This window comes from Chlamydomonas reinhardtii, chromosome 3 (assembly GCF_000002595.2).
Source record: "Chlamydomonas reinhardtii strain CC-503 cw92 mt+ chromosome 3, whole genome shotgun sequence".
Classification (NCBI taxonomy): Eukaryota; Viridiplantae; Chlorophyta; class Chlorophyceae; order Chlamydomonadales; family Chlamydomonadaceae; genus Chlamydomonas; species Chlamydomonas reinhardtii.
The window spans coordinates 7940050-7967696 of NC_057006.1; the positions used below are offsets into that span (position 1 = coordinate 7940050).

Consider the following 27647-nt stretch of genomic DNA (forward strand, 5'->3'; position numbering starts at 1 on the left):
CTCGAGGGCGGAACCTCGAGTGGGTCCCTGCCACTGGGCAACAGATACCGGCGTGAACTTGCCGGGGCCCAGGGGCGATTATCCCTGATACGCCCTGTTAACGAAGTGCTTGCGAGTGAATGCGAATGCAAGACGCCGTCGCGAGCTCCAGGCTAGCAATAAACATCACGAAAGAAGTTAGTGTCAGCGGCAATGCGGTTACTTGTTACCTTCGAGACGAGACACCGGTGCGCGCTCCACGCTGCTCCGCATTCGGCACGCCAAACGGAGTCCGAGTGTCGTGGAGACTGCTGCCGCTTGCAGGGGCGGACGCGTTCCAGCTCGCAACTAGGCTGCTGCCATTCGCCGCGACAACGCGAAACCCACAAAATGCACCCACCTGGAACGGAGCCAGGCATCCGCGGGCGCCCATGGAGCATATGCGTGGGCAAGCGGAAAGAAACGGGAGAAGAAAGAAGCGGCGTGGCGGATGTCAGTAGCCGATGCCGGGCAAAGCTGCCGAGCAAGTGAAGCAGGGTGGCTGCCTAGCTGGGGCCGGGCTGATTAGAGGGCTGAACGGCGGCTGCACCGGGCGAGCTGTACTGGTAGTATGTACTGGCGCCGGCCAAGCGTGGTAAGTATGGGCGCCGCTGCATGGATCCCGCCCCCATGTGCCGCGGCGAGGCTGGCGACGATGCAGTGGCGTACAGCTGATGGCCATGTCAAACAATTTGCACACAGCCATACTGTCATGTGTCCAGGCGGCTGTAAGATGCAGTGCCTAGATCGATGGCGCTGCAGACAATGCAGTGCACTGGGATGTTGACGAATGCCACACCGCTTGCAGTGCCGCCATCGCCATGCATATGGGATGCATGCTCAGGGTGCACCCATCCAAAACGTTCTCGGACTCTCGGATGAGACCCAAATCCATCACTGCATCACATACATGACATGACGCGTGTAACTAACTTACGTACTAACTTCTGGACTTCATTCATTTGGTGCCTCCCGCCCTGCGCCTCCGCCACAAGTGTCATGCCCCCATCTGCCGGCAGCGCACGCACGTCGCCTTAATCCGCAGTCACACCATCATCCCCATGTCACGGCCAGCCCATGCATGCCAGCATTTTGCATGCCCACATGTTATCGTAACGAGGGGCTGTACAGTAGGCGTTGGCACACCAACCGAGCAGCGCCTATATCCATGCACACAGCCTTGTCAGGTCATACGCTCAGGCCCAATCGCCCATCGGCCTTGTGTTTCCATAGCCACGATCTCTGAAGTCTGAACTCCGATGTATACAGCGCCAATCTCCTATTAAGCACAGACATCCTCAACAGATGACAGGGCCTGAAGGCTCAAGTACGTCGGGTAGCATACGTCCTGAGCACAAGTACTATGGTCCAAAGTGTGAGGCCACACCGCAACGTGTAGTTAGGCACGCATCTGCGCGCGCAGTGTCCAAGCAGTGTCCAAGCAGGTTCACACACCAGTTCTACGTACGATGTCATTGTCCAAGCGTGCCACCAACCACAGTTCGTCTACCGCACACATCTCACCAACGCATCACTCCGCGCTCCCGCTCTCCTCTCCGTCCTCGTCCACTGTTGAGTCCGCGTAGGGCGCATCGTACTCGCTCTCGAACTCGTCCACGTCCAACGCTTTCCCTTCGCCGTCCTGCTCATCCATGTCGTGCTCCTCCGCCTCCTCCGCCCCTGCCACCACCTTGCCCACCAGGCCGCGGGCCATGGCATACACGCACGCGGGCGGCTGGTCGGGATCGGGTGCGGCCCAGCTCCAGGCCTGGTCCCACTTGGGGTCGGGCACGTAAGCCTGGCCGGTGCGGAAGCGTTCACGGCCCAGCAGTGCCAGGCCCAGGCAGCGGCTCAGGGCCGCAGCCAGCAGCGGCGGCACGCTGTTGCCCACCTGCGAGGCATAGCAGGGCATGGCGTGAGTGAGGGCACCATTGAAGGGCAGCTAAATACTTCCGGGCTTCTGAAGCAGCGGCCATGCTGCCCAGCTCGCCGACCAGCACCCACTACTAGCGCAAGTGGTTCTGCACGACATGGCCGCTCGTGCCCAGGTCGGGATGGCCTCTCCTTACAACGTGGTTCACGTCGACAGTCGCGTTGAACGTAACTTTTGCCTGAAAGCTAACACACCTGCTTCAGCTCATCGCTGATGGTCCTGCGCAGCAAATTCCAGGCCTGCTTGAGCTCCATGGGCGTCCACTCCACCTCCTGCTGGATCTTCCCCGCTTTGGACCCACCCTTCTCCGACCGCCTGGCCAGCGGCAGCGCCGGCTTGCCAGCTAGCACGCCTGGGCCCACGCGCAGCAGCCAGTGCAGCCCTGTGATTGCAGGCTTCAGCACCGAGTCCGCCCGCGTCATCAGGCCGGTTTGGGCCTTGAGGCCGGTTCGGCCTTTGAGGCCGGTCCGGCCCTTGAGGCGCGCGCCGAAGACGGACTCGGATGTCAGGAAGGCGAAGTAGTAAGGGAAAGTCTGCACCACGAGGGCAGGCCCGAGGGAGAAAGGAAGCGGTAGGTTCGGATGCTGGGCTGGCAGGAGAGAGGGATGGAAGAACAGAGGGCAAGGCCAGCGGGTGCGGTATGAAGGGCCACGCGCTGTCGCATGTCGCAGTTCCCCATACCTGCAGCGCAGCCAACTCCCGCGGTGTGTAGACGCGGTGGTCGCGGAAGTGCAGGCACGCGCCCTTCTTGGGGTCGGTCGCCCGCGTGCCGCAGGCGGTGTTCGCCAGCACGCCGTACGGCAGCCGCGCGTACGGCGCCTGCACCGACACGCCGGTGACGGCTCGGGTGGTGCCGGGCTGATTGCACTTCTTCAGTCTGCACGGCGAGGGTCCGAGAAAGAATGTATGTAGAGACATTTCGGCAGCCTACAGGGTGAACGTCTGCAAGGTCCCGCGAGTTTTGCACGCTGCACGCAGATGACGTGTGTGCTTACAGGCTAGGACCGCCTGAGAACTCACTTGTCCTTCACGCTTTTTGGCACGACGGGCAGCCCGCACTGCAGCACCTTCCTCTGGCACTGCAGCAGGCAGTGGCCGCTAAAGGCCTTGATGCCGTGGGGGTCAGTGCCGAGCATCTCCGCGCGCTGCACCTCCTCCAGGTAAAGCGGGTAGGGCACGTGGTTGGGCAGCAGCAGGATCCCGGAATCCTCCTGCTCCTGCTCGCCCTCTTCAGCGGCCTCCGCTGCCGCCCCCGCCTGCTGCCCCGCCTCCTGTTCGCCCTCCTCGTCTCTCTCCCACTCTTCCTCCCCCTGCCCCTCCTCGTCCTGGTTCTCGTCCTTCTCGTCCTCCTCCTCCACCCCATCGTCCTCCTCGCCCTCGCTTTCCTGCCCCAACTCTGACGCCGCCTGGGTGCCACCACTGTGCGCGGGTGTGCCTGGAGCCGCCGCCGCCGCCGAAGCAGCAGCAGCAGCGGGCTCACCGCGCTCAGCGGACAGCCGGCGGCGCTTCGCACACACCGCCGGTTGCCGGGGAGGCTTGAAGTCGCTGTCGCTGTCCAGCGTGAGGTCCACAACCTCCTGGTCAGACCGCAGTTCCAGCTTCAGCTCCGCCTGCAGCAGCGCCAGGCAGCGCGGCGCGTGATGCAGCGCCTGCTGCAGGGCCTCACGTGCGCCCTCCACCATCTGCAAACGCAAGATGTGCTACGATTCAAATTTGGCTGACAGGTACCGGTACGGAACTTTACAGCGGCATACGGATCGTCGCTTGCCTGCTTGCCCTGCGCCACCAGGGAGGCGCGGTGCTCTTCGAGGACGTTCTTCTGTGAGGGAGGGACAGGGGCGGGCGCAAAACGCGCATGATCATTGGGTGGCCTGCTGAGCTCTGGCGGCATAGAGGGTGCCACGTAAACGGCCACTACCACCTCTTCAGTTATCGGCGTATGGACGTCCCATGCTTTGCAGGCGTTACCTTCATGCATTCTGCAGCTTTTCGCAGGTTCGTGGACATGATGGCACAAGCCATTGATTCCTGTAGTCGATTTGAGTAAGTTGGTCAGACGGCGTGGTGCAAAAGTGCAAGGTAACGCGCAAAGTAAGGTGTCAGACGCAGCCAGCAAGCAAGGTGCACACTGCAAAAAGACCTACGTATGCGGTCGCCTTCTGTGCCTCCGTGGCCTTGGACGGAACCCGGCGCTTCGCCCGCTTCCCGGCCCGCTGCACCTCCGCGTCCAGCTCCCTCGCCAGCCTCGCCCGGTACCCCTCAAGCACCGCCACTGCGTGCTGCATCACCGTGCCGCAGGCATTGCCCAGGTAGCAGGCGGCCCGCAGCTCAGGTGAAGCTTCGCCAGGTGGCGGCGGCTGCATGAGCACGTGCTCCAGAGCGGTGGCCGGCGCGCTGATAGGGAAACAGGGTGCGCAGGCGAGAGTAAGGGCCCAGGAAACATGGCAAGGCGCTCGTCACGCAGGGCGGCTCAGCATGCCACAAAGAATATGTGTACCATCCGTGATACAGACCGGGATAAGGCAGCAACGTGCGCACCTGTCGCCCAGCTTGACCGCCGGCGACAAGTCATAGTTAGAGCGCGCGGGCAGGCTGGTGACCGCATCTTTGATGACCTGCAGTTGCACGTGGGTTGATGAGCGAGAGGCCATGCGTAGACAACAGTGCCGGCTATGTACATGCAGCTAAACGAAATATTCTCACCTGGGGCGGGTGCAGCATCGTGCCTTCGCCAGCGGTCGGGGTGCTGTGGCGCATGACCCTAGCAACCCGCACACAGATACGGGACAGAGGTTCATGGGTAACGGGCGGTCACCAGGACAAACCAACAGGGTGTGGAATGGCAATTGCGGCAATGGCTTTGCAGCTAGATCAGCTCACGTGCACAGGCGGCGCAGGTTGTATGGCTTCGGCAGCTCAGTCACGGTGGAGGTGCCAGCCGTGTCCGGGTCCGGCAGCACGGTGAATATGCTGCTGAAGTCAGGTCGCGGGAAGGGCGGGAGCTGGTAGCCGGGGGCGGCCATCCACATGATGAGGCGGGCCCGAATCTGCACACATGGTGGTGGAATTAGGAGACATTGGTCGTCAGGGTTTTCATCGACCTGGCATGCGTGCGATGAGTGCACCTACCTGCGGGATTCCCTGCAAGGGCGCATGCAGGATGGCGTCCCGGATCTGGTAGCGCATGTCCGCCTGCGCCTTGGCCTGCACGTCAGACGCAGGGCACGGTTATGATTCAGCAAGTCTGCTTGAGTGCTTGGAAATTCAGGGGCATACCGTACGTGCGTTAAAAGCACGGCATCATTCTAAATTTAGCAGGTCGCGTGCCAGAGATGCATGGAACAGCCGCGTGCCAGGAATTCATGGGACAGCGTTGTAGCAGCGGCAATGGCAAGCGCAGCCTTACAACAAGTGCATACGCACCCGAACATAACGCCGCCAGTAGCCATCGTCCTTGCGGACCGCATCACGGACCTGTTCGATGAAGACGTAAGGGATCTGCGTGCAAGCCGCAATGAATTTAAGAACAGCAAAAACACCCGAACGTAAAACTCTCGCGACACCAAACATGCACGCCAGCCACGTCATGTGATTGCAGGAAACACCTTGTTGTGAACCCGTAACACCAACGACGCCGTGCTCGCTTATCTCTCTCGTTTCGCACTTGCAAAGCCTTGTCGATAACCCACCTCCAGGAACTTGACCAGCTCAAGGATGTGCCCGATGACACGGTTGCGGGGACTCGCCCACACCTGGAGGGGTGAAAGGAGGCAGCATGCACAACTTAGGCGTGAGCACGCATGTGAATATACAATGCAACCCATGGATCAACAATGCCGGCCACTAGACAAAGTTTTCTACGCTGCACCTTCTACCCATCCAATCGGGCCAGGCTCAGGTAACGGTGCAGCTAAGCCCGCAGGCTCACCGGCATGCCGTTCTGCGACCTGTTGTGCCCCGTCACCTGCAACCATATACGTTTGAGGACACATGCGTCAGAGCGTGTTTACAACCTGCCCATCCATTTGGGAGTGGATGGAAGGAGGAATGGCAGTGCAAGTCATCGCCGAAGTACCGTAGCACTCACGTCCTGGCAGGGCGGGCACCCCACCAGCAGCGTCACGGTGCCGCGCAGGGGCAGCAGGCGCTCCGTGTACAGTATGCGACGCAGCAGGTCGAGCAGTAGTTCGGGGCTGCCCTCTGCCTGCTTCAGCACCACCCACTGGAAGCGGTTGTTGGGGTAGTCCGGCCAGGCTCTGCACGAGAGTTAGGCGGTGCACAGTGAAAGTGAAGATGGAACGCCGCAATGGATGTATATTTGTGTGAAGCGACGTTTTTGCTGGTGACTCACTTGTCATGCTCCGCGCGGTCGTACCGCCACTCCACAAGGAACTCCACTGCAATGGGGAGAGCGAAGGTCACATCTGAAGTAAATTCTGCAGCTGCGAGCTCACCATACAGCGCGCCTTGACCGGAGGCCTGTGGAAAGCGACCCTTGATCCGTGTGCCCATCGCGCCCATTTGCACTTACGCCAGCAGTTACGCTCCTGCATCGGCCCCTCCACGCGCAGCTCGTCTGGCAGCTGGCCGTGCTGGTCGGGCTTTACCGTGTGGCAAACCCGCACCGCAAGCACATCCTTCACCTCCCAATCGTCGTTGCTGATCCCGCCCGTCCGCCCCTGCTTCCGCTTTCCGGGCCTGCCCCCGCCTCCTCCTTCCCTGCTGCCGCCCTTGGCCCTCTCGGCCGCGCACACTCCTTCCAGGTGAGCCACGTGCGCGTGCACCAGCTTGGTAAACGCCAGCAACTCGGCAACGCGCATACACAGCGCTGGGGGTGGGGCGCGAAGGACGGAAGGATTATAAGGGGTCGGCAACAATACGGTAGGCACTGCGCACGTGAAACGGCGAGGTGGGACTGAGTGACGCCAACAGCCCATTGGCTTCGGCCCTCACCTGTGTCACCCAGGCCGTGGTTGGCCAGGTACGTCAGCAGCACGCTGCCGTCCATGTCGCAGGACCAACCGGTGCGCAGCCGCTTGAATGGCACCTTGCCCGCAGCCGCCCCAGCGGCTGCTGCAGCATCCGCGGCCGCATCATGCACAGCCAACCTGCCGCTGGTGCGCCTCGTGCCGCGAGCACGTGCTACCTCTCGGCTGCTGCCCGGTCCTGGCCCAGCATCAGAGCAGCCTCGAGCTTGGAGGCTGCGGCTCCCGGCTGTGCCGCTGCCGGAGCCAGAGCCCCCAGCAGCATCCGCCCCGGTGCCCGCGCCCGTGCCCGCGCCCGAGCCGCGCTGCCCATCGTTATTTGCGCCCTCTTCGTCCATGTTCCTGAACAGTGGCCGCGCGCTGGCAGCGCCAGCGACGTTGGAGAGGTCGTCACTGCTGCCGCCGGAGTCCTGCGCGCTCGCGTGCACCTCTTTGGAAACGCTGCTGTGCACCGAGGGTCCGGCCTCCTGCCCGTCACTACCCTGTGCTGCCTTCTCCCGCGCCAGCCGCTCGCGCTCCAGCCGCTGGTGCTCCTTCATGCCCTCTTCCGCGAGCTCGCGAGTGGCGGCCAGCTTGCTGCCGTCGACGCCCACACAGACGTTGAGCACGAGCCCGTCGCCTGGCTCAAAGCGCCTGAGGTCCGGGTGCGGCGCGCGCTGGCCGCCCGCAGCCTCTAGAGCCTGTGGGTGCGGCACATTGCCGTTGGCAGTTAGGTGGGGCACCACAATGCCCGCCACCACCTTGTCCGTGTCGGACACGTCTTCCGGGAGCTCCAGGGCCCGGCCCAGCGGGTCCGAGGCCTTAGCCGCGGACAGGGGTGGCGGCGAGCCCAAGAGCCGCAGCAGCCCCGGCATGGGAGGCGGGTAGTCCTCGCAGGTCTGTGGTATTGCGGCGTAGGGGCGGTGGCAGGGAGGGACAGTAGTCAGGCACTGAGGCCCCACGCAAAGCAAGGTGCGCCACTGAAAGCCCAACCGCTAGCAAGGCGATGGCATTCTGCAACTGGACACCTAGGTCCGCTATAGCTTGCTCACGCTGAAGGCCGGGTCCCAGGTGCCGCAGCAAATGAAGACGTTTTTGCCCAGCTGGTTCAGCGGGATGTCGATATTGGAATCCCGCACCTCACACCGCCTGCAATCAGGCAAGCAAGTCGCAGAAGGGCGGTTGGTAGCATATTGCACCAACCCTGCTGTTCCACCAAGCAATGCCTGACACAAGCAGCCACAGATCTCAAATCCGCATGCACCGAGTTCTCATACGTATATCGCTTGGCCTATGCAAACCCGTGTAGCACTGCCTACCCTGATCACAGGCAAGCCCGTACACACGCGCGCCCTCACCTCCGCAGGTCACCCAAAAGCAGGACATTGCGCCAGTCACCGTAGGGGTCATTGCCGCGGTACACGAGGCGCGGGTTGTACAGCAGCACCACCTCCACGAATCGCCGCTTGTCGCCCTTCTCAATCCCCTTGCTGCCAGGGGTCAATGACGCATTATACACAGATGAACAGGGTCCAAGTATGGTGGCCTGGAAGCGGCGCAGCTGTCATCCTTACGCGCATACAGAGTGCACTACGTCGTGTGTGAAACTCACGGGGCATTGGCCTTGACACACGGCACCGTGCCAGCGGCCGTCTCATTCAGAAAGAAGTACCAAGATCCGTGCACCTTGACACGGTTCTGCTCTTGATTTGGCAGTTTGGTTATGCCGTCCCAATCTTTGGGTTTCTCGATTTCCTTCACCTGCACAGCAGCCGTCGTAGGTCAACGAACAGGACATCAAGAATTGGAGCGGACGACGAGCTTGCAGTTTGGTTCAGATCCCCATGTTCAGTTCGCAAAACTCAGGTACATGCCGCATGTACGGAAGTCCGCTTACCATGAAGAGCCCGTAAGGCACAGGCTCCTGAGTTTCGGTGTGCAGGACATAAGAGTGAGAGCCGTGGGAGCAGGGTCGTTGCGTCAGCCGAGAGGGTTATGGGCTTATGGCGAACCGAGAGCCAGCAAGAGTGGAGTGGCATCTAGGATATCACGCCTACGCTTTCACAATACTGCACCCACTTTGTCATCCGCTTCGAACTTCATGGCGTTGGCTTGCGTGCCACGAAGGGCCACCAGGTATGGACCCGGCTTGACCTCGGCCTGCGTGGGCGGGAAAGTGAAATCAGACGAGCAATTGTGGAGGCGGTCGGGGCGCGGTTGAGTGGACTGCTGTGTTTTCTTGGATAGGGCTTCAGTAAATGCCTTATGGTCACGATGATGGTCACCACCTGTAACTATATGCCACTGTCCTACCAAGCAGCGCCAGCAAGTCGTAATCGTTACTGTTGGGTGCTAGGTGCTGCCTAGGAGGCAGCACCTAGTCGCTCATAGCAGGCTGTTTGGCGATGTTTGCTCACCAGGGAGATATGGGGTCGGTCATCCTCAGACTGGCGCAGGTTCCCTTTCTTCATTTGCCTTTGTCGCTAGCCCCCACGCGTGCGCCTTGGGCCGCCAGCTTTCTAAAGATTAATCATGATACATACTTCATTTCATACTGACTGGAGTCGACAGCCCGCTCACTGAATGCACCGCGCGAAATGCAAAGGCTGTGCAATAGACCACCTCGCTTATCCATACAAGCTACAGGCTGTCAACTTGTTACTATATGTCAACTTTACACTTTAGAGCTGCGTCTATTCAGCTTTCTAGTAGTGGTGGTCAATGCACCCCCGTGCTGTGCATGGCAAGGCCCGACCGGGCCCGCAGTGCTTGTTGCATTAAGTTATGTTGCTGGGACGTCAATGAGTATCAGGTCCCGTCGATTTACATTGTAACGTTACACAGCCTTGTGAACTTCCCTGCACTCTGCAACCATCCCAACTTCTCCCACGAGTTCTCCGCCCCCAAGCGGCTTCCTGCTTTCTATGCTGTGGCCGCAGCAACACCCGTGCCACCATTTGCCTCGCCCCCATTCGTCTCAACTTCAGCGCGTGCCCCTGCTCCGGGCATGCTGCGTGCCCGCACGACAACCCCCGCTCGCCGCCCTCCCGCTGACACACGCGGCCCAGCCGCACGATCGTCCGTGGCCATGCCACGCTCGGCCTCCTGCCCATCGCCCTCAGCATCCGCAGCAGAACGCGCGCCGCCACGTCCACTCCGCTTCTCCGCCCAACGCGCCGCCTGCGCCTGCTTGACCTCGGCCGTGCGCACCGCCCCTGCCGGCATGGTAAGGTCCTGGCTCGACCCCAGCGCAACCGGCGCCGACGACGCCGACGACATCTCAATGTCCGCCGCCACAGCCTCCACCACCAAGCCAGGCAGCGACGGCGCAGCCAGGGGCAGGATGGCGACCTGGTGCCCCAGCATTGCCTGCAGAGCCGCCTCAAGCTGCGCCGAAGCCTCACGGCTGAGGTGCGGCCGCACCGCCTCACCCTGCGCATTGGCCGCCGCGGCCGCAGCCGCGGCAGCTGCCAGGCTGTTTGCGCGCTGGAAGGCGGCAGAAGCCGCCTCGCGTCCAGGTACAGCCCTGCCCTCGTAACCCACCGCCACCTCTGCCTGCCCATAGGAGCTGCTGGCGCTGGCGTCCGTGTTGCCGCTGCTGCTGCTTCCGCTTCCGCTTGTGCTGGCCTTGCCCTCCTGCGCCTTGAGCAGCACTGCATTGCGCGAAAGTAGCGCACGCGTCGCCTGTGCCAGCAGGTCCTGCTCGTCGCAGCGGTGTCCCATCACCGCCAGCGAGCGCACCACCGACAGCACGTGCTCTGGTGTGAGCGGGTGCATGGGCGGCACTGGCACCAGCCGGCCCTCCGGCGACACCACCAGAGTGCCCCCGTTCGCCAGCACACCACCCGCCCGGTACGACAGCGAGCCGTGCACTGGCCCTGGCACCGCGATACCGGCACCGCCTGCGGCCGCGACAGCCGCCGCCGGCACGCCAGCGCCGCCTGCTGCGGCGGCAGCGCCGCTGCCGCCGCTGGCTCTCGCCAGGTGCCCAGGCGACTCGGCGCCTGCGGTCGCAGCCGCGGCCGCCGTGGCGGCGGCAGCCGCCACAGCCTGTGGTGACTGCGGCGCCGGCGGCGGGTTGCGCAGCAGGTCCCCGGCACGCTGTGCCGCGGCGGCCAGCCACTGCCTGCTGGGCTCGAACTCGGGGTGCGGCAGCTGCGCCAGCGCCTCCAGCGCGGCCGCTAGGCCGGGGCCGTCAAATTCTGACATGCGGCACAGGGTGATGGCGAGGAAGTCACCCGCCCAGCGCGGGTCGGCCACGCCGGGCGTGCCGATGTGCACCAGCGAGCCCAGCAGGATGGAGTAGTCGCGCATGCTGAAGCCCGACCACATGAAGCGGGCGGCCTGTGGGTGGGTGGGTGGGGGGGGGGGGGTTGTAATTACCAGTCCACACCAAGCCAGACAAGCGGAGCCCAGGCAGAGGCGTTAGCTGCAAGCGATGGTGGGGTGGGGTGCGGTGGGGGCGGAAGCGAGTGAGTTGTGGGGCGTAAGAAGTGGCGAAACTGCGAGAGCGTTTTCCTCTCGTCAGCAACTGAAGAGCACGGACACTTGCTTGGCTAGCCATGTCTAGGCCTCACCTGCGCGTAGTTGTAGAGGAAGCCGAAGTCGGGCCGGATGCCCACCACCGCCAGCGAGCCCGCCAGCGCCGCCAGCCGCGAGGGCGAAGTGTTGCGCAGGTTGTAGATGCGCGTGGAGCGCAGCACGCCCGCCACGAAGTCCGGGTGCGGCGGCCGCGGCACGCCGTTGGGCCGCAGCGGCCGCGGCAGGCGTGCCAGCGCCGCCATCAGGTCGCACACGCCGCGCGTGTCGTACGATTTGCGCGCGGCCAGCTTTTCGAACTCCACCATCCAGGTGTCCCAGAAGGCGTTGCGCGTGGGCGCTGGCGTGTAGCCGAAGTTGCCAAGCGCGGTGAGCAGCAGGATGAGGTCGGTGGGGCCGCAGGCGTGCAGCTTGCCGTACGAGGCGGACAGCAGGTCATCCAGGAACTGGGGGCGGGGGAGGGGAGCCGGAGGTTGTAGAGCAGAGGGAGGGGAGATGCTGTAACACAGTGTCGGCACTCAGCAGCAATGCAAGCGGTACTATGATACCGTAGTTGCATTGCGACGAAGTCCAACCCGCTTGCATACGCCCGGGCTTGCGAGTTTGGCACACCTTGGGCGTGGGCTGGTAGCCCAGCACACTGAGGCCCCAGGCGGCGCTGGCGAGCGCCGTGCCGCTGAAGGTAGACAGCCGCGTCTTGCTGGCCCCGGGCAGCGGGTAGTCCATGTGCTCCGCCACCACCGCCGCCCAGCCCGGCGGCGGCCGCACGCGGCTAGCGGGCGCAGCCGCCAGCCGGCCCATGGCGTTGAGCAGGTTGGCCAGGTGCTGCGGCTTGAAGGTGGGTAGCTTCTGGAGCACCTCCGCCAGGAACTCCTGCGGCCGCGTACACCACATGGACCAGGTTGACGCTGTAAGAACCATTCAAGTCTGCCGCACCCTATCTACGCCTTTCCTTGTGCCCTGCGCTTCTCCTGTAACACGGCCTACACAGCGCCAATCCTTGTGAAGCCCTCCACCGGCACACACCTGCATGAAGTCCTGGCGCACCAGGCGGTCCAGCAGCGCCGCCGCCTGCGCGAAGGTGGCCATGTCGCGGTCGTCTGCCAGCGGCAGGCGCGAGTACAGCTGGCCGTAGTAGGCGCGCAGGAAGGGCGCCTCGGGCTGGTAGCGCAGGGCGGCGAACGCCAGCATCGCCTACAGATAGGGGAAGGGGCTTTGTGAGGATGCTGTGTGAAGCGGCAGACACCCGGGCTTGAGTGCAGGAATCAGCACGGTGGACAGCCCTCCAGACTCGTACCTCCCCTCTGAAATCCGAACAGCCCCAGCTTCCAGCCAAGCCCGCCTCGCTGCTGCGCCCCACTCCATACTTGAGTTGAATTCCTCCGTCTTTCATCCCTTCCACCCTAACCTCCTGTCCTTCCTTCCCACTGCCTTAACTTAGCAGCGACCCTCACCTCCGACAGCGAGTGGGCCTCCAGCACATCCAGCCGGCTGTGCAGCGCCGCTGAGAAGCGCGCCATCCACTCGGGCGGCGGCCGGTAGCGCAGCTCCGACAGCGACACCAGCGTCTTGACCTGCAGGCAGACAAGTACGACGCGGCAGTGTGCATCAAGGCAGTGTACACCGGGACAGTGCTCTGACGTCAGGAACCCGCGGAACGCCATGCCCATCCCTAGCTCTCGTATCCCGGACCCTGCGTCCAATCTAGCCCACAATGAAGCCATCGCATTCCCCGGATGATGAGGGATGCCAACTCGCCGCCCTCACCAGCTCGTCGGCGCGGTAAGCGGCCAGCTGCCGCTGCACGGACGCCAGGTAGCGGCGCATCCAGGCCTCCCAGGCGGCGGCGGACTTAATGTCTGAGGGGTCCACCGTCATGCGCGCCAGCGCCCGCAGCGCGGTGGTCAGCTGGGCGGGCGCTGTGCGGGCGGAAGAGTCGAGTAGCAAGCGGACAGAACGGAAGTCAGAAGTCGTAATGCCTGAGCCCCCTAATCGGTGCTTAGCTAGGTGCCTCAGTCGACCAACCCAAAACGCCGATGACCCGCCCTGCCTGTGTACTCACTGGCATTGTACAGACGTGTTTTGCTCTGCGTCAGCACCGCCGCAATCCAGTCGTTGGGCGGCACGTAGCGCAACTTGGCCACTGCCGCCAGCACCACCATGAAGTCCTGGACAAGAGAGGAACCGCTTATCGTTGTGGGCAGGAGGCTACCACCAGCTCAAGAGCGACCGGGCATGTGGATCGAGCTGCATCCTGGGACACGTAGCCCCCTTTGCACCCCTGTTCCATCCGCTTAAGCATATCTGACCACCCACCGTGCCGACCCCACCCCCACCGCCTCTTGACCAAGGGCGTACCCGCAAATTGCCGCCAGGCCTTCGCATACAGCTCTAGCCCCCAGTTGGTTTCCTTTAGTTTGGGCTGGTATACTATAACCCCACCCCGCAACCGCCCACCTGCATGGTGAACGAGTCCAGGCGCGGCGTGATGCGCTGCAGCAGCTCCACCAGCATCGCCTGCGTCTGCGTCCACACCTTGACCGTCATGTGCTGCGGGTCCTGCACCGTTGCCAGCGTGTTCACCAGCAGGATCAGCTCCGACCGCGACATGACGCCCCCCAGCCGCCCGTACAGCATCCGCACGGCCTCCAGGTCGGCACAGCCGCGGATGGTGGCCTCCAGATCCGCCTTAGCGGGGCGCTCGCCCGCACCGGGCGCAGGCACCAGTCCCGCCAGGCCCTGGGCCGCAGCTGAGGTGGCGGCGGTAGCCGCCAAGATGGTCGGCGATACAATTACGTGCTCCGGCGGCGCTGTCGCGCCGCCGCTGCTGCGCACGGGCACCGTGCCCGGCTCGTCGCCGCGCTTAGCGCCCACCGGCGGCCGGCCGTACTGCCAGCCGCCGGCCGCCGAGGGCTCAACAGCCTCCCGACCAGCGTCCGTGTCCAAGCCGCCCTCATCATCACTGGTGGACGTCACGCGCACGTCTAGACCGTCGCCAGCCTTGCCCGCCTCCTTCCGGCTGGAGATGCGGTCCTGCCGCATCTTGTAGTTGTTCTGCGCTGTGCGCATCTGCGGCAGGCGCGGCGTGAAAGGTGGCGGCCGCGCCGCGCCCGGGCCCGGGATCACGTCTGCCAACTGTGCTGCGCGCTCCTGCAGCTTACGCGTGATGTTGCGGACAATGGTGGTTTTCAGACGGGGCCCCAGCGGCATGTCCTCGCGGTCAAGCGCGACCGCGTCCGCCGGCGCCGTGTCAGCCGCATGTGCAGGCCCCCCAGCGTTGTTAGCTGCGCGATGCAAGGGTGCCGCGGCCGCGACGCTGCTGTCGCCGCTAGATGAGGCTGCTGTTACGCTTTCAGTGTGGGCATCTGTGGAAGCCAGCGCGGGCGACGACGTCCCCGCGGACGCGGACAGTGAGGGTGTTGCAGCCAGGGCCGGTGGCCGAGCGCGTGCACGCGGCTGAGGCTTGCCCACCAGCTTTACAGGCTCCGGCGGATGCGCCGCCGCCGACGCGACAAAGTCCAGCGGCCCCAACCCTAGGCTGTCGCTGTCAACCTCGAGGGCGCCAGTGACAACTGATGTCCGCCAAGCCCCGCGACTGCTGCCATACCGCCCAGCGAGCGACCGGGCCTGTAGAAGCATAAGAGTTCGGCATCAGCTGTCAAGCTGAGAGAAGTAACTACAAGCAAGGGCGCCAATAGGTTTGGCTAGGCAAATTGCCCCGACTTTGCCTGTGAAGCGTGCTCAAGAATGCAACGCAGCCCAGTTTTCCATGTTCACCTGCAATCCTAAAAACAGCTCGTTTGTGCTGCCGGTCGCAAGCGAACCAGTGGCCCTTGCTGAGCTCCCCGAGCGGCGGCGCCGGGGGCACGGCCCAAACATTCCAAGCAGCCATTGATGCTTCAGGTGAGGTGGGACGATGACCTGAGGGCGGGCCGATAGGAGTCACGAAAGCATGCTGAACAGTTTTTTCGCGAACACGGCATACCTGCGCAGATGCATTAGCTGCGGAGCTGGTAGAAGCACCAGCGCATCCACGAGACGTGCTGGCTGAGAGCGCGGACATGGTTCAGCAAAGTAGTTCAGGAGCAAGCCAAGTTCCGCTAGGCGCTGTGCCAGGCCGTCTCCATTATCAATCTGCTAGATTTAGCCCACGTTCTACTTGTTACAGCATCTCGAACAGCGCACAGCGCACTTTGATCGCGTCGGCTTGCACGAATGGAAATCAATGACTCCGCACACCGCGGAACGTGCCTTGCACACCCGCATTCACAGGCACTTACAGCTGCACATAACCGAACGCGACTGGTCTTTTCTGCTTCGGGATCCAGGGCCCGGCCGCGCGACCTTGGCGTGCCAAACCCTGGGCAAATGCTGGACATCCTTCGGGACATCTTCCCGCTCACTCTACAGCAACCTCTGTGCTACCCGCCTGCCCGGCTGGGAGCTCGAGCGGAGCGCGCTTCACTGAGAGGAGAGTTGTCTCTTATCAATTGGGAATGTAGAGGCGGTTTGAGGCCTAAAGGTCGCTGCGAGTGTGTGACGTCACGTCGCTTGTTTCGTGTCTTCTTTGTTAGCCTTGCTACCCACGCTTGCTAACTCAAACAAAGCATACCCAATAAACAGGCTCGTCTGCACTGATCCGGGATTATGGCATCTGTATTGCCGCACACATGCCCTTGTGAATTCTTAACGATGCTGAACTAACGTTGAAATCACGTTGCAGGTTAGGAAAGGCAACAGCAATAGCACACCGAGAAAGCAAGCGAGCACAACGTGGGAGAGGTATGGAGACACAGCAGAACAGAAGGCGTGAGCACAAGCAGCGACAGCGGTTTCTGCAGTGTCACGCCCTAGCGTGTTACCGTGCAGGGCGTGTCACCAGACGTCAGGAGGGCGTTTGCCCACCATAAATCGTGACAGCAGGCCGTCGTACGTGGCCGCACTGCACCCCGCCCCTCACCCCACATCGCGTCGCGCGCCGAGACCTGGATTGCCGATATCTAGCCATCTAGGATCAGGCGTCGTTGTGTTCCGCATCCCTTCTCTGGCCGTCCTACTTGTCAAGGCAAGTTTTCCCCTAATTCTTCCCTGCCTGGCTGGGTGACGGCTCAGTGGGGCTCAGTGGGGCGCAGTGGGGCGCAGTCGTGGGCTCAGTGGGGCTCAGTGGGTGATGGCTGGGTGACGGCTGGGTGACGGCTCAGTCGTGGGCTCAGTGGGACTCACTCACTCTACCCTCCCGACGGTGCAGGGACGTGACGTCAACTCCGCAACCAACATCCGGCACGCGCTGGTGGAAATGCTGCTGGGGCACAAGCGACCTGCATCGCTGCAGACTGGCGGCGGCGGCGGCGGCGGCGGCGGCGGCGGCGGCGGCGGCGGCGGCGGCGGCAGCGGCGGCGGCGGCAGCGGCGGCGGCGGCGGCGGCAGCGGCGGCGGCGGCGGCGGCAGCGGCAGCGGCGGCGGCGGCGGCAGCGGCAGCGGCGGCGGCGCGTGCGCGCATCTTGGTAGCGGAGGGGGCGGGAAAGGCCACGTGGAGGAGGAGAGCGCAGCGCCGCCCAAGAAGCGGCGCAAGCGCGCAGTCTGAGGAGCCGGCTGGTGTCTAGGCAGCGGTCCGCGGTGGGGCTGGCAGGGCATGCGTAGCGGCGTGACAAGTAGTGCGGCTGTTGACAACTGTGCTACGTCTGGCTGCGGTTGGCTCTGCTGTGGCATCGCGATTGCTAGGCACCTGGTTTGGCTATGTGCCTGTGGAAACCGACCCCGGCTATGTCCGGGCGATGAGGTTGTTCGGCCTCAGAGAGTGGAGGGGCTCAGCCCCTTTTCCCGTGACCGGGGAACACTTATCCCCTAATTCTTCCCCGGCAGGCCACAGAATGTTATTGAATGACACTGGGGAGGAATCCATATGCGCGCAGCCTGATGGTGAACATAGCAGACACCCGGATAGAGGCCTGAGACGTGCAATCAACGGGGGGGGGGGACGGGTAGGGGCGGGGTTCCTCGAGGGGCTCAGGTTGTTATCCTTGCAACGGGTGTTGTGCCCGGGAAACGGACTTGTCGCTGCGGTGTAGCTTGTGGATCAGGATTAAGCACTCTGTCTCAAAACTGAAAGTCCAAGAGATGAACACTTGAGCGACGCGGTGCAGCGTGGTGGCTTTGGCCACATCGAGCTGCATCGAACCCCCCGCAGCTGTCGCCACGCTTGCACTCCTTGCATCGCGCCGATGTGCGTCGCTATAGTACTCACGTAGGACATATTCAGGGACAGGCACTGCTTGCATTTACCGTCAAATGACCGTCCTACCGTTCATTTGAAAACGTTCTTCTTGCCCGGACGGTCTGGAGTCCTTTTGTAGTCTGCCGCGCGGGGCACGACAAAACTACTTGATTTAGAGCTGGTCGTGTGCTAGTGAACCAGCACTCGGAGTACAGGGCGCTTGCCACGAACTTGGGTCGTTTTCCCGCTGACTTCTAGTTAAACTACTTTCTCTTTAAGCACAACATGTAAATATGCTAGAGGCGTAGGCGCTACATCAATATTAGCAGGGAAAGCAAACGCCATGCTTGAAGCCCTGCTGCCGGGAGCCGCTGCTTCAGCGGAGGAGAGCAATGTTTGCGTGGCCGTCAAAATCCGGCCGCTGGTGCCAGCGGAGGTGGACGACGGCTGCCGGGAGACGCTCTTCGTGACGCCCGGCCTTCCGCAGGTGAGGGGTTGTCGCCGGTTGCACTCGATGGTGGCCGGACGCCAGCCCTGGCGCGCCTGATGGAATGTGCATATGTGCAGATATCAACCGGGCAGCACAACTTCACATACGACCATGTCTTCGGGGAGGAGGGTGCTTCACCCGACCAGCTGTACCCGCGCTGCGTCGCGCCGCTGGTGGCGGGGCTGTTCAAGGGCTACAATGCCACCGTGTTCGCCTACGGCCAGACCGGCTCGGGCAAAACGTACACGATGGGCAGCGAGTACAAGCCAGGTGCGCGGGTCGTGGAGGTGGCAAAGGTTCCGCCTGGAAGCGGCGGTTATGGCAGGTAGCGGCACACCCGCGGAGCTAAGGTCAGGGGCTACTTACAGCAAAGACCCCACGTGGGCATAGGCCGCACGCAATCTTGAGCTAGGCAAGCACTGGACCCCCCTTATGCTCTTGCGTGGCGCAGGCGGCAAGTGCCGGGGCGTCATCCCAGATGCCATCAATGACATTTTCAGCCGCATCGAGGCCTCAAAGGACAGCGCCATCACGGTCCGTGTGAGCTTTGTGGAGATTCACAAGGTAGGCACGGCCGCCAACGATGCCTGTGTGGTCTCGACCCGTATGTGTGGTGTCGGCCCGTACCGTATGCATATCCTTTATGCTGGTTAGAACAAAACAGCGTGTTGCGCTCGTATTTGTAGCCCACAAGCCCATCTCATGACCAATGCCTGATACCTGCTTTCTCTTGTTTCATCCCAACAGGAGGAGATTAAAGACCTGCTGATGCCAGCTACCGGCGGCCCGCGGCCCGCCATCACCATTCGCGAGACGCAGTCGGGCGGCGTGGCGCTGTACGGTGCCGTGGAGCGGGAGGTGCACAGCCGGGAGGAAATGGCGGAGGTGCTGGAGATGGGTACGCTGTGCCGCTCCACCGCCTCCACCAACATGAACAACCGCTCCAGCCGCAGCCACGCCATTTTCAGTATCACTCTGGAGCAGCGGCGGCAGGTGGCGGCGCCCGGCACGCCCACCCACGCTGGCGCCAACGACGGTGCCAGCACGCCAGGTGGGGTTGGGGCCGGGCAATGGGAAGCAGCAGGCGTGGAAAGGTAGCGGGTCAGCCGGTAGCAGCCCTAGCAAGCGCACGCGGCCAGATTCCGGCATCCGTGCAAAGGAGTGGAATCAGATATTGACCGGTTGGACATCCCCGCACGCGTTTGCAGGCGGCGATGACGAGGGCGACGAGGAGGATGAAGCGGCCGCAGAGGAGGGCGAGGGTGTGGAGGACTACCTGTGCGCCAAGATGCACCTGGTGGACCTGGCGGGCAGCGAGCGCGCCAAGCGCACAAAGGCCGAGGGTACGTGGCAGGCAGGCAGTGGACAGCAGGGCAGCGCACACATTTGGCCCGCGGGTTTCTGTCGTCCTTGGATCTGCACACGTCAGCTTCAAGCCCGCCGCTTTGCGCATCCTTATTGTTTGTTGTGAACGCCTCATCCCTGCCTACAGGTGCTCGGCTGCGGGAGGGCATCCACATCAACCGCGGCCTGCTGGCTCTGGGCAATGTGATTAACGCCATTGTGGACAACCACAAGCACGTGCCGTACCGTGACTCCAAGTTGACGCGCCTGTTGCAGGTGGGGGCTCGCTTCCGCTTGTCTGCATCAGCACGGCGTGAAGGGCCTCAACTCGCCATGTGTAACTATGTTGCCCATCCCGCTTTCCGCACCAGGATTCGCTGGGCGGTAACAGCCGCACCGTCATGATTGCCTGCGTCAGCCCCGCTGACAGCAATTTCGAGGAGAGCCTGAACACGTTGAGGTGCGTTGGCTGCCCGCACAAAGGGCTGCAGAACAGGAACGCATGTCCGGTTACGCAGCCTGTAATCCCTCCCAACACCCGGGTTGCTAGCCCAACTCACAAGCTTTCAAACTCGCACCGCCGCATGCAGATATGCGGACCGCGCTCGGCACATCCGCAACAAGCCTGTGGTGAATCGTGACCCCATCGCGGCGCAGCTGGCCGCGCTGCGCAGCACTGTGGCGCAGCTCAAGGGCGAGAACCTGTCGCTGCGGCGGGCGCTGGCGGCCAGTGGCAACGAGGAGGCGATGGCAGCCCTGGTCGGCGGCGGGTCCGGAGGCGGTGGAGGTGGAGGCGCGGCGTTGGATGGGGTTGTGGAGCGGCTAACGCAGGAAAACAACATGCTGGAGTCGGAGAATCTGCGGCTGAAAATGGAGATGGTGAGTACTTGACCTGGATTGCTATCACCGGATGCGTGTTACGATGCATGTGACTCCGCGAACCAGTCATACAATGTCCACGTATACCACTCCCCCTTGACCCAATGACCTACAGGATGATATGCGGCAGGAGCTGCTGAACGTGACCGACAGGTGGCACACCGCGCAGGCGCAGTGTGACCTGTTGCGCATGAGTCAGGCGGCCGCGGCACGCAGCCTGCAGTCCCACGCCAGCCTCAACAGCCAGCAGGGCGGCGCCGGAGGCGACGGTGCGGGCGGCAGTGGCCTGTCGGCGCAGCAGGAGGCGGCCTTTGCTGCGGCGGCGGACGGCTCCCTGCCGCTGCCGGGACTGGACATTGTTAAGGGCTACGTGTCGCGCATAGCGGAGCTGGAAGCGGAGCTCAAGTCCATGAAGAGCCTGGCGCACCTGTCCTTTGCGTGAGTGCACAGGGTCCACAGTCTGATGAGGGCTTGTATTGCGCGGGGACTGGGTTACACGCGGCAGGTTACATGAAGCAAGTCCCAGGAGTTGGAGGGCAACTCAGACCCGAATGGGCACTGTCGAGGATAATGAGTGTGGTTGCCTTGCAGACGGCGGCGGCACACTGCACACGGCGGCGAGCCACGCACCCCCGGCGGCGATGTGACGTCGCCCGGTGACCACCTGGGAGGCCTCTCGCCAGGTGCGTACAGGGGACGGACAACAGATTCACATGCCGCTTCAGCTGAGTCTATCTGACGGGCGTGGGCTCACCTCCTAGCGTGTTATCGAACGCATGCTTCCCGATCCCCACACACCCTGCCTAGGTGGCGACGGGCTGTCTGCGCTTCACGAGGACACGGAGGACCATGACGCGCATGAGGGCGGCGATGGAGCCGAGGGCGGCGAGCTGGCGGTGGAGGAGGAGTACTTCATGGCCGAGCTGGCGGCGCACACGTGAGCATGCGCAGGGCCTTGCGCGGTAACCGTACGGGCTTAGCACCGTTTCTGGTTGGGGTTGCGTCTACAGCAAGCTAGTCGCTCCGGACATGCCGCTGACCTAAGTGCTCGTTTGCCGCACCCGCGCCTGCTCCCTCACAGTCTGAACCAGGAGAAGATGAAGAAGGAGGTGGCGCTGTTGCAGCGGCAGCTGGAGGCAAAGGAGCGCAAGATGGTGGAGCTGATGAAGAACGCCGGCTCCATGCCCGCGCTGAAGCAGCACTACGACCGCGTGCTGGCGGAGCTGGAGTCGCAGCGGGACACGCTGGTGGCGGAGCGCAAGTCGCTCATGGAGGTGGGGCGAGGGCTGAGGGAGGGCTGCTGGGTAGCAGCAGCGCGCTGGGCGGGGCTCGGTGGTATGCCGGTAGAAGGGTGATGGGGCGGGCGCGTTGGCGGTGCATCTGGCAAGCCAGGCGCTCAGATTCCTCATGCAACCCTGCCGTTCCTGTTCCACCGTGCAGAAGCTGGCTCAGGTGTCGGCCGCAAACGAGGAGGAGCGCAAGCGGCTGGAGTCGCAGTACCGTGACCGCATCCAGCAGTTTGACGAGAAGTTGCGGGACGTGAGTTGCAACGAGCGTATGCACGGTGCAGGGAAAGGCCGTTTTGGACTCCTAGGCAACCAGACAATGCAAGCACTTCCCTGAAACCAGGATGTAACGGCCACCTTTTTCCGATCCACTTGTTTCATTTGACAACAGCTGCGGCGGAAGGAGCGCGACTTCATCGCCATGCAGAAGCTGAAGCAGCGCACGGAGGAGGCGCACCGCCGTCTGTCCGCCGACATCCTGCGCCTCAAGCAGCAGAAGGTGTGGCCGTGCGCTGGGGTACTGCGTGTCGCCTTGGGTGCATTTCGGGCCATGGGCAGGCTGCAATCATTCCATACTAAATCCTTACGTCCTTACCCGTGCACACACCCTCCGTTGCAATCCCAGGTCTCGGTGCAGAAGCAGCTGGACGCCAACGCGAAGCAGTTCGCCACCTGGCGACAGGAACGCGAGAGGGAGCTGGCGCAGCTGCGTAAGCAGAGCCGCAAGGACCGCGCAACCATTCAGCACCTTGAGGCGATGCAGGCCAAGCAGAGTGCCGTGCTGCAGCGGAAGATCTCGGACGCGAACGCCGCGCGCAAGCGCATCAAGGTGGGGTACCTCAGTCCGATGGTGGTTGGCGACGGGTTTACGCTCAGGTCATTGAGCGACGATGCGCTGGGCAGGGGCAGATCAAGAGGGGCGGTCAACATCCGCACCTGCACCACCGTATTGAGGTAGTGGGCCCGCGCACCCATCCACAGGAGCTGGAGGACATGAAGCGGCGGCAGGTTGTCCGCGACGCGTCCTCCGGCCCCGCGCAGCAGCAACAGGCCGCTGCCGCGGTGGCCACGCAGCAGGCGCTGGGCGGCACAGTGGAGATGCAGCCCAACATCGCGGCGCCCGTGCTGCGCACCGACAAGGACCGGCGCGAGTGGCTGCAGAAGGAGCTGGAGCTGTGCAACATGAGCTCTGAGTTCAGGAAGGTCATCGACGGCGAGCTGGCGCAGCGTGCGGAGGCCAGCCGCAAGCTCAAGGTGGGCTGGGTGGGCAGGCAGTACGACCAGGGTGCAGCTGATAGCAGCTGGGAACGTGCTCTGTGTGAGGTAGCCGGGGCATAGGCTATGCTATATTTCTTGTTCCTAACGGGGTTTTGCCACACTGGCGACGTACAGGAGCTGGAGAAGCGGCTGACGCTGCTGGACCAGCTGTCTCCCGCCAGCCCGCTGCTGCTGGCCGGCAGTGCGCTCGCGCCCATGACGCCGCTGAGCCCAGCCACCGCGGCGGCGGCCGGCGCGCTGGCGGCCGGCGGTGGAGGTCCGGAGGTGCGGCAGCAGCTCCTGACGAAGAAGAAGGAGCTGGAGGACAAGGTGGGCAGTTGCGAGTTCCGTGCATTTACGTATGTCAAGATGCCAGGACTTCGGCAGTGCAGCTACCTGCTGACTCACTCACGACCCTGGCATGTTAGCATTCTTAGCAACAAGTCGTGAAACGTCCCGCTCCGTGTGTGATGCAGGTGAGCTACCACAACGGGCAGATCGGCGACCTGCAGGCGCAGTGGGAGCGGCAGAAGGCGGAGGAAGAGGGGCGCGGCGGCGGCGCGCTGGACGCGCGGCGCTGGGTTGGGCTCCGCAACGTGGTGGAGTGCCGCGAGCTGCTGCGGACGCTGTTCCGGCTGCTGGTGGAGAGCAAGTGAGCGCAGCTGGTTCGGCTTGCGTGTGACCAATGAAGCGGCGGTGTGCCTTTGCGCGTACCAAAAACAACAGCGTGCTTGCATTGCTTGCATGCTGAGCGCCCTGGGAAGCTCACGCCGCCCACGTCAATCCGCGCAGGTGCCTGTCCAACGACCTGACGGTGGACATGGTGCGCTACGGCGAGGAGGTGGACTTGCTGCGCGTGCAGCTGGAGGGCGCCTCCAAAAAGGCGGCGCAGTACCGCAAGCTGGCCACCGCGCTGCAGGCGGCGGCGGCGCACGTGGCCACCGCGCATCACCACACGGGCGTGTCCGCGCAGGACGAGACCGACAAGCAGGTGGGGGGTGGTGGAAGACGGCGTTTGGGGCTATGGGCTGTGTGCAAGAACGCCTTGACAGGGATTCACGTGCGTCGCGAGAGCGCTTCTGGCCTCCTGCGGTATAGGGTGCAGGTAGCCCGATCCATTCGGCAGCGGCGGCGAATGTGCGGCGGTGATGTCACTCTTCTTTGTCACACCCGCGCAGGTGGATGCGGTGCTGGAGGAGCTGCACGTGGTGCGCACCGCTGCCAACACGCCGGCGGGTGCGGCGGCGGGCGCCAACGGCCACGTGGTGGGCCTGCCCAATGGTGGCCAGGGCCTGGTGGCCATTACCCTGAGTGGCGAGCTGCAGGGCCTGCCGCAGCTGCAAATCCAGCGGCAGCAGGCGGGCCCTGCGGGCGTCGCGGGTGCGGTGCCGCCCAGCCCCATGGACGTGGACATGGACGAGGCAGGCACACCCGATACGCCCGACCACGCCCGTGCTAATGGTGGTCCCGGCATGGAGCCCAAGGTGCGCTTGATGCGAGTGCATGCGCGCATGGATATTGGCGCTTTTGCCCGCCGTTCTGCGGTGCATTATACGGTAGTTGGCTCCACACTTTGTTGCCTGTTTGGCTGCTGGGACTGCGCTTCTGAAGCCTACCTGTGCATGCTTTGCTGTCGGCTGTAGGCGTTGGAGTTCCTGTCGCCGGTGCCCTCTGGTGGGCGGATGCGGCGGATGCCCTCAGCCGGCGACGGCCTGTCGGCACAGCCCAGCAACGCCCCGCAGCGCTACTCGCCCGAACACGATGACAGCGAAGACGACGAGGACGGCGGACGCCACGGCCACCGGCACAACAACTCGCGCCGCCGCCCGAATGCCGCCGACGAGAATGCGGTCATGGATGACCCTATGGATGAGGATGACTTCGTGCAGCAGGGCTTCTCAGATGATGACGATTTTGAAGAGGAGGAGGAGGAGGATGACGAGGAGGAGGAGAGCGATGACGACGACGAGGATGACGACTGGGACCCCTCGAACGCTACACCAGCTGTCAAGGGCCGCGGCAACCGGCGCACCAGCAGCCGCCGTGTGTCGGCTCAGATTCCTGTCGAGACGTCAGGGGCAGCTGCCGCCGCGGGCAACGGTCCTGAGGAGGAGGAGGCAGCGTCTTCAGGCCGGCGGGCGCTTGGCGGCAACAACCGGCGGCGGACGCTTTCCGGGCGGCGCTCTGGCAGCGTGGCGCCCAACCCGGAGGCAGAGGTGGTAGAAGGGCCGGTGCTCGATGACATCAACTTGAAGCGCTACGCACAGGGACACCAGACTCGCCTCACCAAGCTGACTGTGGCTGTGCTCAAGGTGCGAACGGGAGTGAAGGGGCATGTCGTAACTCCCAGCATGGCGCATTACCATGGCTACCATGTCGTTGTACAGTAGCTATGAACACCGCATAGCGATGCCAGCCTACATGGCCCCACCTGCCAGTCGCAACATGACCCGCGCCCACGTCAACCTACAGGATGCGCTCAAGGGGCAGGTGATCGACGGCCAGAAGTGGCACGCCGGCTCCAAAAATCGCGCCCAGCTGATCAGCGACTACCGCCGGCTGCTGGGCCTAGCGGCCCTGCAGCAACAGCATCAGCAGGCGGAAGCAGCAGGCGAGGACGGGGCACAGATGCGTCGGTCAGCTCGAAACGGCAGCGCTGGGGGCGAGATCAGTATCGGAGGCGCGGGCCCGTTCGCGCTTCGCGTGCCAACGTCTCCGCCGGAGGCCGGGCGCGACAGCGGCGACGGGTTCACCTTCTCGCCACACGTGGCGACGGCAGGGGCACCTGGAGCTGCTGTGCCCAGCCCTGCGGGCGCCGCCAACTCTCGCCGGCCAACCGCAGCGGCAGCAACCGCGGCCGCTGCTATCGCTGGTCCGGTTGCCGGCACGGGGGCGGGCGCCGGTGCGGGCGCGGGCGGCAACGGGCTGGGGCCTTGGGCTCGCTCATCTTTGAATGCGGCCATCCTCTCAGCTCGGCAGGCCACTACGTGGGCCTCCACGCTCCGCTCTTCCTACAACCTGCCCGCGCCCGCAGACGGGTCCGTGCCTGGTGTTGCGGCTGCGGCTGCAGGCGGGAGCGGCGGGCCGCACCTGACGCGCATGGGCTCCGGCTCGGCGCTGCCTGGCAGCGGTGGCTCCGGGTCTTTGCGTGGCAGCGCCAGCGGCAAGTCGGCCCTGGGCGCCACCGCCACCGTGGCCGCAGAGGCGACCACCTCGCCGCCGAGTGGCGGCGGCCTCAACAGCGCTCGCCGGCTGCAGGCATGGGGCAGCGGCTCTAGCAACCACGGCGTCGGCGCGTCGCTTGCCGCCACCGCGGCGGCAGCCGCGGCCTCCGGTGGTATTGGCTCTGGTGCCTCCAACGTGCGTGACTCGCTTGACTATCGTGGCGCAATCCTCACTGCGCCCGTGTTCTGCGCCAGCCCGCGCGTGCCCAAGCCACCCGGCATGAGCCCACGCAACAGCCCCGGCACGCCACCGTCGCCGCCCACCTCGGGCGGCCGCGTGTCCAGCCTTGGCCGCCACTACGCAGCACCTACCGCCAGCAGCAGCTACGGCGGCAGTGCGATGAAAGTGTCGCCTGGGCCGCTGGGGGCCGGCTGGACGGCGTCGCTGCGCGGCGGAGGCTCGATGGCGGACGGCGGTGAGAACATGCAGCCACCGCAGTCGACCACACCCGGCAGCGGCAAGGGCACGCCGCTGACGAACCTGTACAAGGAGAAGGCGGAGGCGGCGCGGCAGCGCACCGCCGCGCTGCGCGTGAGCATGCAGCGCAACTGGGACCAGCAGCAGCAGGGTGGTGGAGGCGGCCTGGGCGGCTCGCATGAGGCGTTTGTTGGAGGAGGCGGTGCGCGGCTCAGCGGCGGCGCAACGGGCGCGGTAACGTCGAGCATGGACGGGCGTGGCGGTTCGAGCGGCATTGCAGGGCTGCGGGACAGTTCCGGCTCGGCAGCTGCAGCAGCGGCGGCAGCGGCGGCCAAGAAGGCCATCTGGCGGTGAGAGGTCGGCGTCGACAGCGGTGTCTGCATCTGATGTTGATGGGTTGCATTTTGAGGCAGGAGGCAAAGAATACGGTGCCGTCAGGTGCAAACGACGCACGTTGTTGGGACGTATATCCAGCACATGCGGCGGACAGCGCGGCGTTGCAGACGACTCCGTCGGACAGGATCATGGTTATCAGTAGAGGCTAGGAGTTCTCGGAGTTTGTTCATTGTGAGTAGAGCAGCTCTGTAGGTAGTAGATGTAGTGGGCGCAACGTACGACCGTGCAGTTTGGGGACGTTCACAGAATCCCGGTATATAGCCTAGGGACGCAAAGACTCCGAGTTAGGGTGAGGAACGGCAAGTGCCGCACCGTAATCTTCAGAGCCTGGTGTGTGCGTGTGCCCAACCTAAGCATCGTGACCCTGGGCGCTTCAGTGTGCTAGACTCAATTGAGCCCACTTCAGGGACAGATTCAATTTGTGGTACGAGAGCTGACCCTCCATGCTCGGCACGCGCTTAAGTGCTGTGCTGCTAGTGGTGACGCTGGCGTGATGGTCGGAGGACCGGAAGGCTTCAGTGCCGACAGAAGCGCTGATGCAATGAACAGATTTTGACAGTTTTGCATGTTTCCCCTGAAAGTTGTAATGCCATGCGAGCATGCCAAATGCTTACATCATCCGTACTGCTGCTGTCGGACCTAGCGACCACCTTCCTCCGCGCCTCGGTGCGGACCGTGGGTGCGG

At 63.7% G+C, this 27647-nt stretch overlaps 4 protein-coding genes across 4 annotated transcripts; 2 read left to right on the forward strand and 2 right to left on the reverse strand.

Moving 5' to 3' along the window:
• Nucleotides 1-670: 670 nt before the first annotated feature.
• On the reverse strand, nt 671-9596 carry CHLRE_03g202150v5 (uncharacterized protein). The gene is made up of 24 exons (XM_043061385.1): nt 9333-9596; nt 8995-9075; nt 8813-8839; nt 8528-8676; nt 8274-8405; nt 7968-8064; nt 6905-7814; nt 6483-6779; nt 6303-6348; nt 6039-6207; nt 5880-5915; nt 5641-5703; nt 5375-5449; nt 5081-5155; nt 4832-4998; nt 4655-4712; nt 4490-4566; nt 4096-4345; nt 3920-3979; nt 3720-3770; nt 2972-3633; nt 2633-2828; nt 2146-2484; nt 671-1909 (listed from the first exon to the last, which is right to left on the reverse strand). Exons 1-24 carry the CDS (start codon nt 9384-9386, stop codon nt 1550-1552), a joined length of 4431 nt encoding a protein of 1476 aa, XP_042926549.1. The 5' UTR covers nt 9387-9596; the 3' UTR covers nt 671-1549.
• Nucleotides 9597-9726: 130 nt separating this feature from the next.
• On the reverse strand, nt 9727-15626 carry CHLRE_03g202100v5 (uncharacterized protein). The gene is made up of 10 exons (XM_043061384.1): nt 15440-15626; nt 15232-15375; nt 13912-15081; nt 13517-13622; nt 13222-13373; nt 12909-13028; nt 12481-12648; nt 12067-12327; nt 11493-11900; nt 9727-11259 (listed from the first exon to the last, which is right to left on the reverse strand). The coding sequence occupies exons 1-10, from the start codon at nt 15515-15517 to the stop codon at nt 9838-9840; spliced, it is 4029 nt and encodes a 1342-aa protein (XP_042926550.1). The 5' UTR covers nt 15518-15626; the 3' UTR covers nt 9727-9837.
• A 130-nt stretch (nt 15627-15756) lies between these two features.
• Nucleotides 15757-17508, forward strand: CHLRE_03g202050v5 (uncharacterized protein). Its single transcript, XM_043061383.1, has 2 exons — nt 15757-16177; nt 16703-17508. Exon 2 carries the CDS (start codon nt 16751-16753, stop codon nt 17036-17038), a length of 288 nt encoding a protein of 95 aa, XP_042926551.1. The 5' UTR covers nt 15757-16177; nt 16703-16750; the 3' UTR covers nt 17039-17508.
• Nucleotides 17509-17576: 68 nt separating this feature from the next.
• CHLRE_03g202000v5 (uncharacterized protein) lies at nt 17577-27561 on the forward strand. The gene is made up of 22 exons (XM_043061381.1): nt 17577-18155; nt 18236-18428; nt 18610-18722; nt 18906-19209; nt 19367-19501; nt 19651-19778; nt 19874-19962; nt 20093-20381; nt 20497-20819; nt 20973-21064; nt 21189-21318; nt 21463-21655; nt 21822-21920; nt 22059-22166; nt 22293-22496; nt 22649-22921; nt 23060-23254; nt 23401-23576; nt 23717-23915; nt 24103-24408; nt 24568-25236; nt 25397-27561. The coding sequence occupies exons 1-22, from the start codon at nt 18012-18014 to the stop codon at nt 26918-26920; spliced, it is 5886 nt and encodes a 1961-aa protein (XP_042926552.1). The 5' UTR covers nt 17577-18011; the 3' UTR covers nt 26921-27561.
• Nucleotides 27562-27647: the final 86 nt, after the last annotated feature.

What these genes read in the sequence shown, in the direction of transcription:
- CHLRE_03g202150v5 (XM_043061385.1), bottom strand. Translation starts at nt 9,386, where the DNA reads ATGAAGAAAGGGAACCTGCGCCAGTCTGAGGATGACCGACCCCATATC. An exon ending in GGTGCCCGCCCTGCCAGGAC is followed by an intron (nt 5,916 to 6,038) that starts GTGAGTGCTACG and finishes ATATGGTTGCAG; the next exon opens with GTGACGGGGCACAACAGGTC. An exon ending in CCAAAAAGCGTGAAGGACAA is followed by an intron (nt 2,829 to 2,971) that starts GTGAGTTCTCAG and finishes CTCGCCGTGCAG; the next exon opens with ACTGAAGAAGTGCAATCAGC.
- CHLRE_03g202100v5 (XM_043061384.1), bottom strand. Translation starts at nt 15,517, where the DNA reads ATGTCCGCGCTCTCAGCCAGCACGTCTCGTGGATGCGCTGGTGCTTCT. An exon ending in CTTACCGCGCCGACGAGCTG is followed by an intron (nt 13,029 to 13,221) that starts GTGAGGGCGGCG and finishes GTCTGCCTGCAG; the next exon opens with GTCAAGACGCTGGTGTCGCT. An exon ending in AGGCCCACTCGCTGTCGGAG is followed by an intron (nt 12,649 to 12,908) that starts GTGAGGGTCGCT and finishes CCCTATCTGTAG; the next exon opens with GCGATGCTGGCGTTCGCCGC.
- CHLRE_03g202050v5 (XM_043061383.1), top strand. Translation starts at nt 16,751, where the DNA reads ATGCTGCTGGGGCACAAGCGACCTGCATCGCTGCAGACTGGCGGCGGC.
- CHLRE_03g202000v5 (XM_043061381.1), top strand. Translation starts at nt 18,012, where the DNA reads ATGCTTGAAGCCCTGCTGCCGGGAGCCGCTGCTTCAGCGGAGGAGAGC. An exon ending in TGACGCCCGGCCTTCCGCAG is followed by an intron (nt 18,156 to 18,235) that starts GTGAGGGGTTGT and finishes GCATATGTGCAG; the next exon opens with ATATCAACCGGGCAGCACAA. An exon ending in GTCCCGGCATGGAGCCCAAG is followed by an intron (nt 24,409 to 24,567) that starts GTGCGCTTGATG and finishes TGTCGGCTGTAG; the next exon opens with GCGTTGGAGTTCCTGTCGCC.